We start from the raw sequence: 17,500 nt of genomic DNA, 5'->3' as shown, positions 1-17,500 counted from the left end.
GGTACTACGCAACTTTCTTCATGACGTCTCACAGGTTGTAAGCCATGTTCGCATTTCATTCTTGTGCCGCTTCGATAGAGTCTTTCCAATATCTATAAAATGCTACATCAATCCTGTGTCATCGGCTTCTCCCATGTGGTATACCGTTCTGGCAAATGTTTCTGCATATTCACCAAATGTCGTTTTGTCTGTTGGCTTTCCCAGAGCCATCATCAATGCTTGGCCAACAATGACTAAGCAGGTTGTCCCACTCAAAGTCACAGTTGTCAGGATAGTGACATCATTGGTTCACACTTTGGCTTGCAGTGATTTATTGGCAGTGTGAAGACTTCCATCTGTTTTTGCTAGCGACAGTAGCACTGGCATCAGCTCGTGCTGTAAGATTTTTGTCGACGTGGAATGCGACCTGCTCTGTAAGCATTTAATCTTTGTAAGATATTTCTGTCCATGTTAACAGAGTTCTGCTTGCCTTTTTGTTTGGTCTACTACGATATAAAACTAGGCAAATGTTGGAGCCTTGTTCTGCTGTATGAGTGCTTTGAAGTTTACACACTCTTCATCCTCACGTGCTTTACATAGACGTTTTTCAACAAAGCTTTCGAGTTGAATTTGGCCCAACTGATAAGCATCAAGCAATGATTTTTGAATGTCAGAGGTAGCCAGATCCTTGTTAACAATATTTTCCAGTGTGAATGCAGCAGCTTCTCTGGCGAACATGTTGCACTGCTGCAATGTCTTTACCAGTTTGTCTTTGTCTGTGGCATATTTTGGCCATCGTTTCTTCTGGTACATTTCATTGCATGAGTGGTCATTCTCTTTGTCACTCATCATCAGCATAGCCTTGGTCTGAGAAGCTATTATTGTCCGTAGATTATACGATGGTGTCCAGCTGCTCAGCACTAATCTGATTCTGGTGATGCCAATCACCCCCCGCTCCTCTTTCCTGTGCATTTAGCCACTCAGTGCTATGGTCTGGGTCTACATGATTGAAGCGACAACCAGACTCTTTGACAACAGTTTCCTCTTTTGAACGCCAGATGAACCTCTGTAGGCAGCCTATTCCTCTCGACAGGTAGACTGCACCCCACCTTGTATAATTGACATGATCATGTCGGAAGAAGTATGGTAGCATACGTCCAAACGCATATAGATGTCCCAAATTCCATGGGACTGTGCTCAAGTGAAAATCAGTAAGATGCCAGCCATTTGCATAAATTGCCACCAGAATTCTGTGTTTGGGTCTTCATGTTTTATCCTGTCGCTGTAATTTTTTATGTGTTGGTTAAATTCCTTCCTTGACAGCTTTTCTACCAATCCAATTCTACCAATCCATACGTATGGCTTGACTGAAGTAACCTCTGCTCTCGGATCTGGATCAACACCATCCAAGTAATCGTAGAGTCATGGAAGCGGCAGCCTCCATAAAGCCTGGAGTGAGAGTTTGTGGATCCTCGTAGCACGAGCGTATCCTTTGCCAGCTATAACTCGCTATATATCATCACACACACGTTTGACTGGCTCATATCGGCAAACAAATTGCCAAAACCATGAAATAGTTTGGTTGCGTTGCAGCTCGATTGTCAAATCATCAGAATTTCAGCACATCTGTAAAACCCACTCTATGTTTTAACTCCTAATAGATATTTTACCATGTATTTATGGTCAATGATGTACAGAATATCCAATTATCATGACTAAACGGTGTTTTGCGGTTGATTTTTATTGACAATATCAAAACTCCAGTGCATCAGTCAAGTGAATGTGCGAAAAAAAGAAAAAGGGCAGTTAATTTGAGTTGGCCATTAAAGGGTTAAAAACTCAAAATCGAATCTGGCAAACACTTTTAAACTCTTCATGCTTTACATTTCTGAGCACAATATATATATATATATATGTATATCTATATTAGCTTTGTTTGTGAACTTTGAACAACAGATGCGATGGCAACCATGCAAAGCCGATGTGTTAAACAGAACAGTCCAAAGCTGAACCTTCTGCCAATTCTTATCGGAGAAACTGACGATTTTGGAGCGATCTTTGAGAAAAAGATGCACCGAACAAGCATCTTTAGGAGTAAGTTAGCTCTGTTGTTGCATCACTAGATGCCACCATTTTTGTCTGAATGCCGTTGTTTGTTACTCCATCGTTAGAGCGCACAGAAAATTTAATTGGTTGAGCCGGCATAAAAATTTTGCCAAAGTACTCCTAAACTGAAAGTTTTTGGAAGTGCAAGCAAAGCCATTTGTGTTCTCGTGTTCAAATATATAATTCAATTGAAATAAAATAAAGGTTTTAAAAGGCTGTTTCGAAAAAAAAAAAATGCTGAATCGGAAGTTTAGAGTCGTTGATGCACCGCCTTTTACAGTTTACACCACCTTATTTAACATGTTCAATTAGTTATTCATGTCTGTTGTTTGTGTCCTTTGACATTCCTAAAAACAGTGTTTCTTGTTTGGAATAATTTTTAATTTTGTTTGACTGCCAGGCAGAGAGAAAGAGAGAAAGAGATAGAGACAAACTTCTTCTTTGGTTGAATGCAGCACAAGGCTGCAGGGTAGCATCTTTGGCTGAATGCATGGCTGTGCTTCTGATGCATTTCCCTCTGCTGGTTGGGGCAGGAATTTGGAATTTGTTCATGGTGCCAGCGATAGCTCATCGACTCTTTACGAAGGACGTTATGAGATCTTTAACGTCGATCAACGGATGCTGGCTGACGGGATGCCCGTTTACCATCCATTCGAGGGATGGCACACACATTTATGAATCACCCTGCCTGTGAAACACCGGGATGATACTTTATAGCTGGGTCAGGATTGAAACCCAGGCTCGACGGCTGAGAGGCGAGTACACATACCTCTCGGCCATCCTTTCAGCCCACAGACAGATTAAAGGGATTGCTCTACCTTGAGTGCGCACTCGGGACGATCTAGACTCCGTAAATTCACCAAATTCAGAGCCAAAGTACTACTAAACTGCAGATTCATGTTCCGATTCGTGTTCTCCAGTGTTGTACATTTTAATTGAAATTGAGTAGTTCCTCAATCATGGACTGATGTGTGTCTGACAGACATAGTGAACTAATTGTTTAAACCCGCATTGTGCGATGCGCGCGTGGGGTGAAAACAAGTTAATTTTATCAAAATGTACACACATATATATATTTGAAGTTACCATGTAATAACAGCCAAGCATTCATCCAAAACATAACATATGAATGTTACCTTCCACAAACAAGCATGGATTATCTGGTTACACAGGAATACATGGTTACACTCTTCACTGCACTTTAAGTAATCCCAAAGATAACTTGGCTTTACTCTTTCTCTTTGTAGAGAAATATAGACAAATACATAACAGAGAATGACAGACTCCTTTCTGTTAGCTTTCTCGTTAAAATCATGACAAACTATCTCGAAGGCTTTGAGGTAGCATGAGCAGGCTGAGTGGGCAAAAGGAAAGGTATGACTTGGGCTCACATTTCATACAATGAATCGCAACCAGTTGCCCATTTCTGGTAAAGCTGTACCACCAGCAAGAGTGAGACAAGGAATCGCCGTCTCTAAAGAGTCATGAGGGAGGTGAAACTGTATGCAGGAATAGCTTCGCCCAAGCTGTCCTCAGGCATCAACCGTACACCCCCTCTCTGGCTTTGGGCAGCTCTCTCTGTCTCTGTCTCTGTGTCTCTGTCTCTGTCTCTGTCTCTGTCTCTGTCTCTGTCTCTGTCTCTGTCTCTGTCTCTGTCTCTGTCTCTGTCTCTGTCTCTGTCTCTGTCTCTGTCTCTGTCTCTGTCTCTGTCTCTGTCTCTGTCTCTGTCTCTCTCTCTCTCTCTCTCTCTCTCTCTCTCTCTCTCTCTCTCTCTCTCTCTCTCTCTCTCTCTCTCTCTCTCTCTCTCTCTGCACTTGCTGTTCATTCAGAAGTTCTGCGATTGAAGGGTTGAAACCTAGATGATGGACTCTTCCCAGCTGATGATCCGAGTAGCCATTGCATCAGGTCGTCATTATGTCGATGGAATTCTAAGTGCTCCAAACCTACAATCAATGCCTTCATTGTTTCTGGTGTACTGATTCGTATGTAAAAAGATATATGTTCGGAGATACTCCTTGTTACCTTGAATTTTTGAGACCTTACATGATTACGTGAATAAGAATTACTCGTTACATTAATCATCTTTCATCAAGGCTTAAGGGAAGAACAAACAAACCCCAAAATACAGTGCAAAAACTAATACAGGTGGTGTAACAGGATGATTTGAATGGCAAAATTGATGCACTCGTGGTCAGGGCAATTCCCAAGGGCGTGTTAACAGGCTTTGTGAAGACCACACCTTACAGCCTTATATTGTTGTTTTTGTCACAAGAAATGGTGTTACATTTGAATATTTATAAAATAGGCCACCAAGGTTTTCTTTATGGCATTCTTCACTGTGCTTAACATTTTTGTATTGAAAGAACTTGTTATTATTGCACTATTAATTCATTTATAACATTTGTGTGATGAGTCAGAGCCACCAGAATGGTGCCATCTCCATATTATGTTTGAAAATGATGGGATTTTGGATACTGCCACTCATTTCCCTTTCCCTATGTCACAAATATCTCCCTTCCTTCCTCATACTTTTAACTCTTCCATCCTCCTTTCCCTTCTTTGCCTACCTCCCCTCTCCCCCCCTCATTAGTTCTGATATTCTATCATTTATTCTCCATTCTCCTTCCTCCTCCTCCTCCTCCTCCTCCTCCTTTTCTCAATTTTTTTCTCAAAACACATCTCACTCCATTATCTGCTTCCTCTTGCTTTCCTGGGATTTGATCGACCTCATTACACCTTATACACATCGCTTCATTATACACAAAGATAAAAAGACTTATTTGACATCCACTTGTAAATGTAGATGGGACAGATATGTTGATGCCCTTCTCAAGAAAGGAGTGATCCAAAATGCTGCACTACAACCTCCCCAGTAAAAGGGGGAATGAGGAGAATGAAGAAGAGAATTAGAACTCTCCATTTATTGTCTGTTTCGTTATGTAAATTAACTTTTTGCTTTTGTAAACTTTTCTTCTCGTATTACATGAGAACATCTCGGTCTATAATAATTGAATGACAACTACAAAATCCAGGGCAGTACCCAATTTTTCCCTCTGGGTAATTCTTGTATTTATTTATAGAGTCAGAGTTAAACCTTTATTCTTTATTACTTGTCATCTTGGAAGAATGCTTTACCAACCGTCTAAGAATAACTTGGTGAGAGTCACTATGCAACTCTCGATAACGTGTTTGTATTGTTCCGGTTGTGGGGGTAGATGGAGGAATTTCATAGGAAAGTTAGGATTGTACAGGGTTGCTTGGTCCGTGGACGTGTAGGAGACATCTCGATGTAAACTAAGTCGGGAAACTGTGAGCTTAAGTGTGACTTGTCACAACATGGGGGATGGTGCTGTGTGAATTAGACAGGGATTAAGGCCAATTTCCCCCAGTATGTTATTGCCCCATGTGACCTTTTCCTACGTCTTTGCATTTACAAACCAGCAATAAAATTCTGTTATTATAACAACAACAACAACAACAACAACAACAACAACAACAACAACAATAACAGAGCTGCACGTCCAAGCAGGCGAGAAGCCCCGGCTTCATACCAGCAAGTCATGCCCCCAAGGCTTATGATTGGTCAGTTTGACATGAGAGGGGGGGGCAGGTTCGAAGAGCCAACAGTTGTGAGAGGAAACAGTAGTCGAGAGGGCAAAGTTGGTGGAGGAACGTGGCTGAGAAAGAGGATCTCGTTTTTGCTCTCCTCTCAGCACAACGAAATGGGTGCACAATTCTCGTGGTCATGCTGGTGAATTTGTAGCTTGCTGGGCAAGACGCTAGCCATCCCTTTTCGGGTGAGCCGTGAGGTGTGTACGTTTCTGAGGAGGGACGAAGAGCGTGTCTCGTGGCCTTATCACGTGGCATCAGGGATTGTGTCGTCGTATATTCACAGAGGAAGGTGAGTGATCGTTGTGAGAAGACCTCATGTAAGAGAGGGACATTCGGTATATTCGTTCACGAGAAGAAGCCGCACGGCGGTTGGTGAGCTGTGGGGTTGAATACCACCTCACGATTTACCTCATGCATGTTTCCCGCCCAGAGAGCGGCTTGGCACCATTTTTGGCACATCTTCCAGTGCAGGACGAAGCGGCTCGACCTCAAAGTTCAATAGAGACCATCTCTGGACCAAGCTAAGTGCCAGAATAAAGAGAGGATTTTCTTTTATTTTGTTTTCCCCTTGTCTGTATTAAAGTCCGTGTGTAGAGGCGCCTCAACTATCGGCTTTAATTAACCTCACGTTTTCTTATTACATTATGAATTATTACCATTGTAAATATTTGATCTATTTTCATTAAATCCCCGTGTTTATTTTAAATTGCTGGTGTCTGTATCCATCATGGGTTTGAGTATAAACCCTTTGTGCTGTGCATTCATCTGCTCCGTCTTTGCCGCCCTTCCCCTCCCGCGCACGCCATAATCTCTGAGGATCACGTATTCATCTCAAAGGAAAACCACTTGGCAATTGGTGTTAACCACCCGTCCACGACAATTGGGCCGGAGAGGGGGGGGGGTTAACCTAATTGGCTATGGCCATGACAATATTATAGATTCATTTTTGTTAATTTGCATCTTTGATAAGTTATTTGAAAAAATACAAATTCAGTATTACCATTATTATTATACTACTAATAATCACAGTAATAACAATTTGACCAATTATTATACGTCATGTTTCTCCATCTTAATAATTCTTTGCATCCCATGTGAAGACACAGCTCATTATTTACAACCATTTTGCCTTCCTGACTTTTTCAGTGATCTTGCGGTGATGCTTCCTTTCCTGTTGATGCATCCAGCACCCAAAGAGCAGGAGGGTGAGTGTGAAATGGAGAAAGCAGATGTATAAGGAGTTTAAAATATACTAGCAGGGGGTAGGTACCTTGCCTTGCCTGGTATATATTTTTGTGGGGGCCGAAAATGCTTCCCTCCACCCACGAAGGAATGGGGTTGGGGATCATTTAATATTGCCTTTCACATAGCAACAAAGGCTTATAAGCACGATGGAGCGATTTAAAAATATAAATATATATATATATATATATATATATATATATATATATATATATAAAAAATTAATGTTTGTGGATGAGCTTGCACGTGCATATATGATGTGCCTGATAAAGACATTGGTAGACATCATTGTAGTTTTATGTGAATCACAAGGATATTAGGAGATTATGGATAATCACATGATAGACGGGATTTGAGCCAGGGGTTCAGATGAGAACACGACCTGGCTAACCCGTTGTATGAAAATAAATTGCTCTAGCCAAATATAAACAACATTTTTCATTAACATATTCTGATGTGCACATGATCATTCAAAGCATTTGGCAGAGAGAGATGGGCAATTCTGTGATAGCAGGTACAATTTGTACAGGTTTTCAAATTTTGCGAGGCCTCCATTTTCTTGGATTCGGATGAAACTATTCACAATTTACAAAGCAAAACGGGTGTATTGAGAGATTATACTGTCACACACCTCCCAGTGGCAGTATGAAATGTCATGAGGATGGACGTCACAACTCTTTTTTTTTTTTTTTTTTTTTTAACCTGCGAGCTTGGAGGGGCTCGTGAGTTGAGTGGATACTCGTTCTCTTATTAAACCTCCAAAATGGTTTAAATTGGAGCCAAATTGCACCATGGAAGTGAACTTGTAACACCACCCTGATTGTAAACAAAATAAGTTATTACAGACATACAACAGCAACTAAATGGTAGCCAGTGAGCCCCTGGTGCAGACATTCAGGATACTGGAGATATAACCAGCACTGAGTTATATGGTGGCATCAGTGAGGGTAGGAGGGGGCATCCTTATCCACCTTAATCCACCAAATTCACTGTCTTACACAAAATGGCCCAAATGTAGTGTTACTAATCCACTTTGGATCAATCGGTTGTTGCCATTGAACTTACAGGTGGGAAACCCAGTTTAACATCCATTTGAGGAATGTTGCACACATCAATACCTTGCCCTCCATGTGAAACACCAGGGTGACAGTTTATAATTGGGTTGAGATTCAAATCCAGGCTTGACAGCTCAAAGGTGAGTGTGCATACCTCTCCACTGTCATGCATTAACAAAACATGTTACCAAAGCCTTCCATAACCTATTGTGTTAATGTAACATTCGTTATGCAGCACATACTCTATTCATTTTAATCTTGTGACATATTTTAATTAATATGGAATGGTATTCCATGATTTATTTTTATTTATTTATTTATTGGTCATGTTCAGTTCAGACATGATGTTGTAACTAACGATGCATCTGAATTTTTTTCTTTTTTGATGCGACAGCACCAAGTCTGACGACTCTGTAAGTATTTGTGTTATTTTTCTCATGGACCCAGACAATCACGAAATCTAAGAAAGATATCAAGGATTTTTTTAATGATCACAAGAGAGGACAGGCAGCACAGCTGAATTTATTGTTGCTCAAAATGGTTGTCCCGAAACCTAAACCCCATTGTTCTGATAATATTTGGCAAAGCAAAATATTTTTCTGGATTGGTGTAATCTCAGAAAGACGACATTTAATAAATTAGCAAACTAGCAGAGTACCTGCCCGACAGGCGATCTTGTTCCAAGCATGCAACACGTTATTCTGATGCATACCTTTATTTTGGTGGTGTTTAGGCAGCTGACACCTCTGTATGCGCAAAAAAAAAAAACTGGTTATGTTCATGAAGCAAAAACATACCTACTGCTTATAATTCAAAACAGCTCACAATACTGGAAACCGTGGGGACAAGAATACTGTACTTTAAATGGTGGAGACTTGTAATACCTTCCCTCACCTGGAGGCGGCGCTACACAATGCACATTTACATAGAGAATTTGCATCCCCCCTCGCCACAAAACCACTGGCAAATATAAAAACACACCTCTACATTAATTAGGGTCATGTTGATCCTCTGTAGCAAGTCTGGATGTAATCAGCCCAGAACTGTTGGAGTAGCGCAGAAAACACACAAACACCGTTCCGTCAATTATTATAAGGACTGAAAATGAGAAACTGCTGTGGACACATCTACACTATAATAATAGATAATATGTACATGAAGACATGGTGGATGGGATTTGAGCCAGGGGCTCAGATGAGAACACCGCCTGCTGGTCGATGTGCTTTAAAATGTCTATAATCTTGAAACATGAGAATTGTAACCTCCTGAAAATTATTGAAAGTCCTAAAAATGGAATTTTCATCAAAAATGCATGATTATAAGAAAAAGGCTTATTTCAAGGTATTTGGGAAACACATCCAACATGGGAATCCAACAATATACTGTACACAATGATTTTGGGATGTGAACATCGGAATACACAGAGTTTTAATGGTATACCAAAAGTGTGGCTAAAAGTTGGGGTTTAGTTCCACTTTTCACTTTTGTAACACCATTAAAATCTTATAGTGTATATGTATGTATATATATATATATATATATATATATATATATATATATATATTTTTTTTTTACCAATTGATTTCAAGGTTGAGATTTTGAAATGATCTTGATGCCTTCATAGAATACCGATCATGTGCATGGTACCATGATGTATATTTTGTTTCTCAGGGAGTCTAAAAACATCGTGCTGGAGGAATTTGGACGGAAGGCGATCTCAAGGGCTGAATTGGAAGATGAGGAGGGTGAAGATGAACCAAACGAGGGAGATTAAGAGGATGATGAGTCATGAGGATGGAAAAGTAGTATGGTGGTTATTAGGAACTAAATATCCCCAAGTGGAATCACCAGATGTACGGTAGAACTAATCACTAAAAGGCACCAAAGTCTAAAAGGCCATTTCAACGTGGCCACAAACTGTTTTTAAAATGTTTTTTGTTGCCTTCCAGTGATTAGACACACCAAGTAATAATTGTAGTTCTCAGTAGAGTATAGTCGCTGGTGCTCTTTCAACTAAATATAGTAACCAATGCATACACTGTACTAGCAGGGTGTGCTTACACATTGTGTAAGCATACAAACCGTGCTTTCCCATTGTCTCGGGTCGCTCAACCGCATTTAATTCTTCATTTATTTATTCATTTACTTGTATTTTCGTTTACGGATGCTTTCCGCCGGTTCTATGATTTATCTCGGTGTATCGGCTTTGATATCCATCGGCACACACAATTACCATGCTTCCCCATTGTCTCAGGTCACTCACCTGCATTTTTTAGATCCTCGTGGATGATCTCCAAGTCTTACTCACGTTGTTGTTCTTCATCTTCTTCTTGTGGACTTTTTTGTTTCACAGCCTACAGTTTTCATCGAAACTTCCTGCAACTTAGAAATTATATGTAAAAATACCCTGCGCAGACAGTAACCATCTCTGAATTTGAAAATTCCTCCTAGAAAAAAAGTTGTGACGTCAAAATATCTCCGCTAATGGAAATCGCCTCAAAAATTATCTCCGAAACTAGGCAAGCTTTTTGAATTCTGTTTGCGGGAATCGAACAGGGCATTACCAGAGATGAATTACCGCACATATGATACATCACTATGTCATATTGGTTCACGAAAAAATATTTTCACGAAAAAAATAAGTGACCACTATATTCGTTATTGTTGTCTGTCTGTCTGTCTGTCTGTCCCGAGCATAGCTCCGTGGGTTTTGATCCAATCCTGATAAAATTTTGGTGGGAGGTTTATATCATGATCTAGTTGCGTTTTCTTGAGAATGGGCGTGGTGCGCCCATTATGGGCGGAGCCACGCCCAAAAAACATGTTTTTAGGGGGTAGCCGATTTCAATTTGCATCTTCTCCGAGAGGGTTTTTCGAATCTGACGGGGGTTTCGGTATTTGGTTAGCCCAATGGCACCTGCATAGACCCACGGAGCTCGATTTTTCATTTTCTTCCCAAGGTCAAGGTCACAAGGTCACAAACTTAGAAAATTGCGAATTTTGACGTAAAAAAATTATCTTCTCCGAGGGGTTTGTCGAATCTGTCTGGGGTTTCGGTATTTGGTTAGCCCAATGGCACCTGCATAGCCCCACGGAGCTCGATTTTTTTTTCATTTTTGTCCCAAGGTCAAGGTCACGAATTTAGAAAATTGCGAATTTTGACATAAAAATCAAATGACCGCCCAAACTTTGAGAGCTAGGATGACAATATTTTTTATGCATAATCTTGAGGTCATTCCCCACCTAAAGTCTTGAAACCATTTTGCTCTATCTCGAACACCTTGCCCGTGGCGCCCCCTTCAAGTTTGTTTTTATGCTGATTTCATCAAAGTATGGATAATCCGAGGAGTGCGAAATGCTATATAGCCTATATGATGTTATATTGTTCCTGGAATGATCCAGAGGAAGTTTTGCACCAAAGGTCATAATCCTTGACCTTTGACCTTTAAAGTTCACAAAGGTCAAATTTTGAAAGTTGTGGGAATCGAACCGGGTTTTCGACCTTCTTCGACTAGCTAACTCCAATAAGCTATAGCACGTATCCTGTTTCCTTATTTTAATGTCCACAACATTGTTTTATGACCTTTAAAGGTTATGCAAAGGTCAAATTTTTAAAGTTGTTGAACGAAACCAGGTTTTCAACATTTTGCAGCTAATAACCTGTCACTCGTACCACATCATGTTGATCATTTTTATAACTTGGTCAAACATTATCACATTGTCTCATCCTTGACTTCTGAAACAATCTACATCGTCAAACACCGCTCGTGAACCATTGTCGTCTTCAGACTTGTCAATTTTTATGACATCGTTCCTATTTTTTGACATTTTTTGTTTCACAACCCAGAGTTTTCATTAGATCTTCGTGAAACTTGCCATGTATATGTAGAAAGCCCACGCGCAGGCAGTAACCATCTCTGATTTTGGAAATTCTTCCGAGAAAAAAAAAGTTGTCATAAATATCGCCGCTAATGGAAATCGCCTATACCATTATCTCCGAAACTAGGCAAGATGTTTGAATTTTTTGCAGGAATCAAGCCGTGCATTAGCATAGATAATTTATCGCAAACCTGATACATCACAATGACGTCATATTCGTTTTTATGACGTCATCATAAAGAGGATGAGGATCTTAGCTGATTTTAACTTGTTTCTTTTTTTTTTAATTTTCATTTATTTATATTTTCATTTATGGATGCTGTCCAATGATTCTGTGATTTTTTCCTGGTGTACCAGCTTTGATTTTTTTTTTTTTGTATACCTTGTCGAGGCTCATATGAGAGCTAACACACAACTCACAGCAAGGGGGCATGAGACAAGAGGGGCGGGAGTGGAAGGGACAAAACAGTGGGGAACAGACACATTAGGTGAACTGTGGAAGGAAGAGGGATGGGGATGGGACGGGGAACATGGCGAAGAGAAGATGGACATTACAGGGACTTTCAGGAAGGAAAGCAGGGGAATTGAAGGAAGTGGGCTTGGGTGGATTATCGGGGGTAGAAAAGATCGAGGATTTGGATGGGGGAAGATAAGAGGTGGTGGTGAACAGCTGTTTTGAAAGCCTGGAGGGAAGAATGGGAAAGAATAGAGTGAGGAAGTTTATTCCAAAGACGGGAAAAAAAAGAGGAATGAAAGAGTGAAGATGAGCAGTGATTCGTGATTTTGGTAGTTTTACCAGAAGGGGGTTGTTGCGGACCTTGAGCGCCCTGTGGAAATGTGGTGGGGACAAATCGCAGAGAGAGCAGGGGGGGCAAGGCTGGAGAGGAGTCGGTAGAAGACAGAAAGACCACCGACCAACCTGCGGTGATTGAGTGAGAGGCCCAAAGACTCAGCTTCATTGCGGGAGATGCCGATGATCTTAAATGCCCTGGTTTCGACAGCGTGAAGCCGAGAAAGGTGGGAGGCAGGAGCACCAGCCCAGAGGGGAGAGCAGTACTCCATCAGGCTCCGGACAAAAGCTTTGTAAGTGGTCAGGAGCTCAAGAGGGCCGAGGAAGGACTTTGCACGATGGAGGATTCCCAGTCGGCGACTGGCTTTTGAGGCGAGGTTGGAAATGTGACTTTCCCAGGAAAGGTCATGGCAGATAGTGAGACCCAGAAGCTTGAAAGAAAAGACTTCTTCCAGAGGATTGTTGAGAAAGTGGATGGGGGGGTTTTGTAAACGGTCCTTTTGAAGAGACATAGTGAGAGTGTGAGATTTGTCTGGATTGAAAGACATGTTCCACGTGTTGGACCAGTTTGTGATTTTATCCAGATCTGCAGTGAGTGAAGAAGCTGCTGCTTGCCGGTCTGAGGGATGACAGATGGTACGGCAGAGGGTGGAGTCGTCGGCAAAGAGAAATAGAGGATTTTCCAGAGAGTCGGAGAGATCATTGATGAAAAGCAGAAAAAGAACAGGGCCCAGAACGCTACCTTGAGGAACTCCAGCCTGCACAGGAAGAGGGGATGAAAGAACTCCATTTAGGGCCACACGTTGACTGCGACAGGAGAGGAAGTCTGCGAGCCATGAGTGGAGATGGCCTTGAATACCATGGGAAGAGAGTTTGGTGAGTAGGGCAGGGTGCCAGACTGTGTCAAAAGCACGTGATATGTCCAGGGATACGGCTCGGATTTCCTGTCTGGCATTGAGGACCTCCAGCCATTGATGGGAGAGCAGAAGCAGCATATCCAGGGTAGAGTGACCTGGTCTGAAACCAAATTGCTGATTGGAAATCAAGCCATTGGAGAAGAGGAAGGATTTCATATCTGAGGCGATGATGGATTCCATCACCTTGCTGATGATTGGGAGAAGGCTGATTGGTCTGTAGTTATAGGGATCTGTTTTTGCACCTTTTTTATGCAGGGCAGTGATGTTAGCAGATTTCCAAGCAGATGGCAGATGACCTTGGGCAAATGAGAGGGTGAATAGAACAGAGAGAGGGTGAGCAAGAGCAGAAGAGCAGGCTTTGAGGACACGTGGGCTGATGCCGTCTGGACCGGTTGCAGAATCTGACTCGAGGTTTGAAAGCAAGCTCTCCACTTTGTCAGGAGAAAAGGATACAGAGTCCAGGGACAGTTGGGTGCGACTGGGTAAAGTGGGTAGAGAAAGTGATGGGTTTAGGACACAAGATTTAGCTGCAAACACCGAGTTTAGACATTCAGCTTTATCACGTGTGGTATCAGCAGTGCGGCCATTTGAGGTAAGGGAAGGGATGGAGGGGGAACATACACCAGAAACAGATTTGATTAAACGCCACCAGGATTTTGAGGAGGGAGAGAGGTTTCCATCGGCATGCAAAATTTCAACTTTCTACGTCACCCAAAATGTACCGATCTTTAATATCAGTGATTTTCTACGTCACCCAAAAGGTCAGTGATTCAGTCAGTTGGAAAGATCTTTATATATTACATCAGTAGATTTAGTAACCAATGCAGCTCTAAGCAAGTTTTGTAATCAGCACCTTTAAAAGTAGGTATTTTATCCGGCACACCTGTAAATATGTTTCGGAAACAGCACACTGCATACATTGAAAATTAAAGGACGTTATCCTTAAGGTTTGTCACAAAATACAAACATCTGCAAAGTAATAAGATTCAGATCTAAATTCCCTGCTTCGATATTATTATGAACCTAAAGGTGGCAGTTTGCAATGCCCAGAGGGGGCAGAGCTCTTGGAATTGAGAACTCAGATGGTCAGACAGTCCAGTGATATTCATTCTTGTAACATCCCAAATGGTTTGATTTGGAGCCTAACGCGCCACAGAAGCCAACTGGTTACACCGCCTTGATTATAGGCGAATAATTTATTATAAAATTACAATAACAGGAACGAAATAACAGAATCATATAAATAAATGACGACGATCATGAAATATCGTGCTATGGGCCAGCAGAGGAAGCTAAAGAACAAAAGGGTGGAATTAAATTAAATTGGGTGAAAGTTTAGGGTGGTGGGCTTGGGATCCAAGGATCCTGAGTTCAAATTCCATTTATCTATTGAATTAATACCAGGTGGGGTTGACTCTGTCTGTCATCCTTTCAAGGTTGGCAAAATGAGTGCCAGCTTGCTGGTATCCTGTGTCGTAGTGGCGACCCGTCCAGTATTGTGCCCAATAGTCAAGGAGACTGCTTAGGCAGCACCAATGCTCTGCACAAAATATGGTCCCAATGGATGGGTGAAAGTATTGTGCTCTCCCCAATAGGCTGGGGCCTCATCATCACATCTTTCTTTCCTGGATTCGGTCAAATTTAAAGCTCTCAACATTATTATAATCTCTCACAATGTGTCCAAAGCACAATTTCTGCTTCTCTCACATCGCAGGCAGGTCAACAATGAGGCCTTTGTTTTATTTTACCGCCTCTGCTCTCTCTCAGCCCTGTGTTTCCTTCCCTCTTTTATCCATTTTCTTGCTTAGTATCCATGAGTTGTCCCACTGCTCCAATGTCAGTTGATGTCCTCCATCACCTTGCTCTTCCATGAGCCTTGATCTTGTAAAGAAAAAAACAAAAGCTTTAATTTAGACTTGCATCGATGATGCAATATCATACTGTTCTAAACTTTACACTATAAAGCTTTAATATGGTTAATATCAGGGATAGATTAAGAGTGAATATCATATATTTGAGGTATGAGTAATACAGTATTTATACTCAATCAAGGTTGCAAAAATCTGCAGTGAAGGACAATGATAGAAAAAAGGTCAAATGAAGGTTGAAGGTCATTCCTAAGGTTTATGTTACCCCTCCCCCCAACCCCCTCCAAAATTCCTTTCCTTTCCATGCATTTCCATTTATTTCCTCTCTTGCACCTATGTCTTCTCAACCTCCTTTATATTTTCTTCACCTTCCTCCCTGTTTAATCACTCTTGCACTCTCCCTCCACTTTCTTTATTCACTCATGGCACTCAGCCCAAACCTCAGCATTTGTTATGTCGATGTCAGTGGTTGATACCGAGGGAAGGGAGGGGATCTCTGCGGTGGGAAATCACCTTCTTCCTTTCTTCAAGAAGAAAATATTATGTCAGAGTCCAACAGGATGGCACAGAAAAGTAACACCGTAGCACACATTTGAGTTGTCTAGTCTGGGTTAGATTATTGGCCTGAATATAAATACTCGAATTGTCACTGCACAAATAATGCAACCAAAGGGCCAAAGTTGTTATTGAATCCCTGATCCAACATGCATTCTGCAATGACTCATTGCAAATTCTTGGCTTCAAAATTCTGCCTCTAGCTTGTGCCATCCCGCAATCATCAGGCACAGCTACAGCCTCAGGTGGTACTGCACCGTGATCCTGCTCACAGATTGTGTACTCATTGGCTCCTTCAAAAACTTCAGCCTTGTCGCCCTATGATGATGCCTCAAACAAGCGTGCTCCATACCCCCCATGACTTTGTCATTTTGCTGCCATTCAATTTCCTGATGTTTCATGGAGCCTATCTTTTGTTGGATAATCAGCCAATCAGAAATCACCCACAAGCACCTGCCTCACCTCCCCGATCTCTCCCCATCCTCACGCAGCTCGATCTTCAGCATCCACCAAAACATCATGTCCCCCTCTTTCTCCTTCCCTCTCCATCCAGGTGCCACTACCATCATTTAAATCTTTGACTAATGGTGGGTAACTTTCACAAATATATTATGCCCTCAGCAAAATTGTCAGAAGGAAAAATAAAAAAACGATGACCAGCTGTTCCATCCCAGTAACCATTTCAGTTCGCACCTCGTCAAGGTCTGGTCAGAAAAGAAGATGGACTGTTACGTTCACTTGTTTTTTTTTTAGTTTCTGCACAATAACATTCTGGCAAAAGACAAATACAGACAAGGCGATAGTATCGATAATGTTATGTAGTAAACATATAAAGCAGATTCTATATGTAAAATGTATACATCGACATACAAAATGAACAAGTCAAACATCTGACTCCATTCTCCACCCACACCCCCAAGCTCGTAATAACATACAGGTGGTGTACAGAAAAATGTAAACACCTGGGTAAATGTGGGACAGCAAACGATGGCCTCCACACAGGTGTGGCCCAAGTGTTAATTCAGAAAATAACATCTCAGCATACTTAGGGTCATGTATAAAAATTCTGTCCAAGCCTGGTCGTGTCCAATGTCCCCATCCACAGAGCGCATGAGGTCACCCATTGGTTTGATGAGCATGACACTGTTGTTATCCAAATGTAATGGCCTTCTCAGTCACCAGATGTGAACCCAATCGAGTATTTATAGGATATTCTGGAACCACACCTGAGACGGTGTTTTTCCACCTCCATCAAGCAGGTGTGAGTTGATTGACTGTCGTGGAAGAGTGGTGCCGCACCACTCCTGCAGAGTTACACACGCTGGTGGACTCCATGCCACGGCACATGCAGGCCGTACTGTCCGCACTTGGTGGGCCAACGCCCTATTAAGTGACTTTACATCAGTTTCCATTTTTGTCTGCCAGCTGTACAAGCAAGCTTGAGTTATAAATGCAGGTCCAATTTAAATTATCTTCAAACTGTAGAAACCTAAACAG

General features: G+C 41.6%; 1 protein-coding gene across 2 annotated transcripts in view; it reads left to right on the top strand.

Moving 5' to 3' along the window:
* The window catches only part of LOC147031917 (beta-arrestin-1-like), a 54,214-nt gene extending 41,864 nt beyond the window's left edge, over window positions 1-12,350 (top strand). For both annotated transcript variants that reach the window (XR_015054944.1, XM_085869138.1), the window contains 3 exons: window positions 6,844-6,902; window positions 8,389-8,407; window positions 9,666-12,350. Coding sequence is in view for 1 of the 2 variants with exons in the window: in XM_085869138.1 (XP_085725264.1) it covers window positions 6,844-6,902; window positions 8,389-8,407; window positions 9,666-9,768 (181 nt within the window). In the remaining variant the exon portion in view is untranslated. The remainder of the gene's footprint in view (window positions 1-6,843; window positions 6,903-8,388; window positions 8,408-9,665) is intronic.
* Window positions 12,351-17,500: the final 5,150 nt, after the last annotated feature.

The sequence above is a fragment of the Eptatretus burgeri genome, chromosome 2 (assembly GCF_056783735.1).
Source record: "Eptatretus burgeri isolate ZD-2024b chromosome 2, Ebu_testis_v1, whole genome shotgun sequence".
Lineage (NCBI taxonomy): Eukaryota > Metazoa > Chordata > Myxini > Myxiniformes > Myxinidae > Eptatretus > Eptatretus burgeri.
The sequence above is the reverse complement of the archived record's forward strand: the minus strand, read 5'-3'. Positions and strand labels throughout refer to the sequence as shown.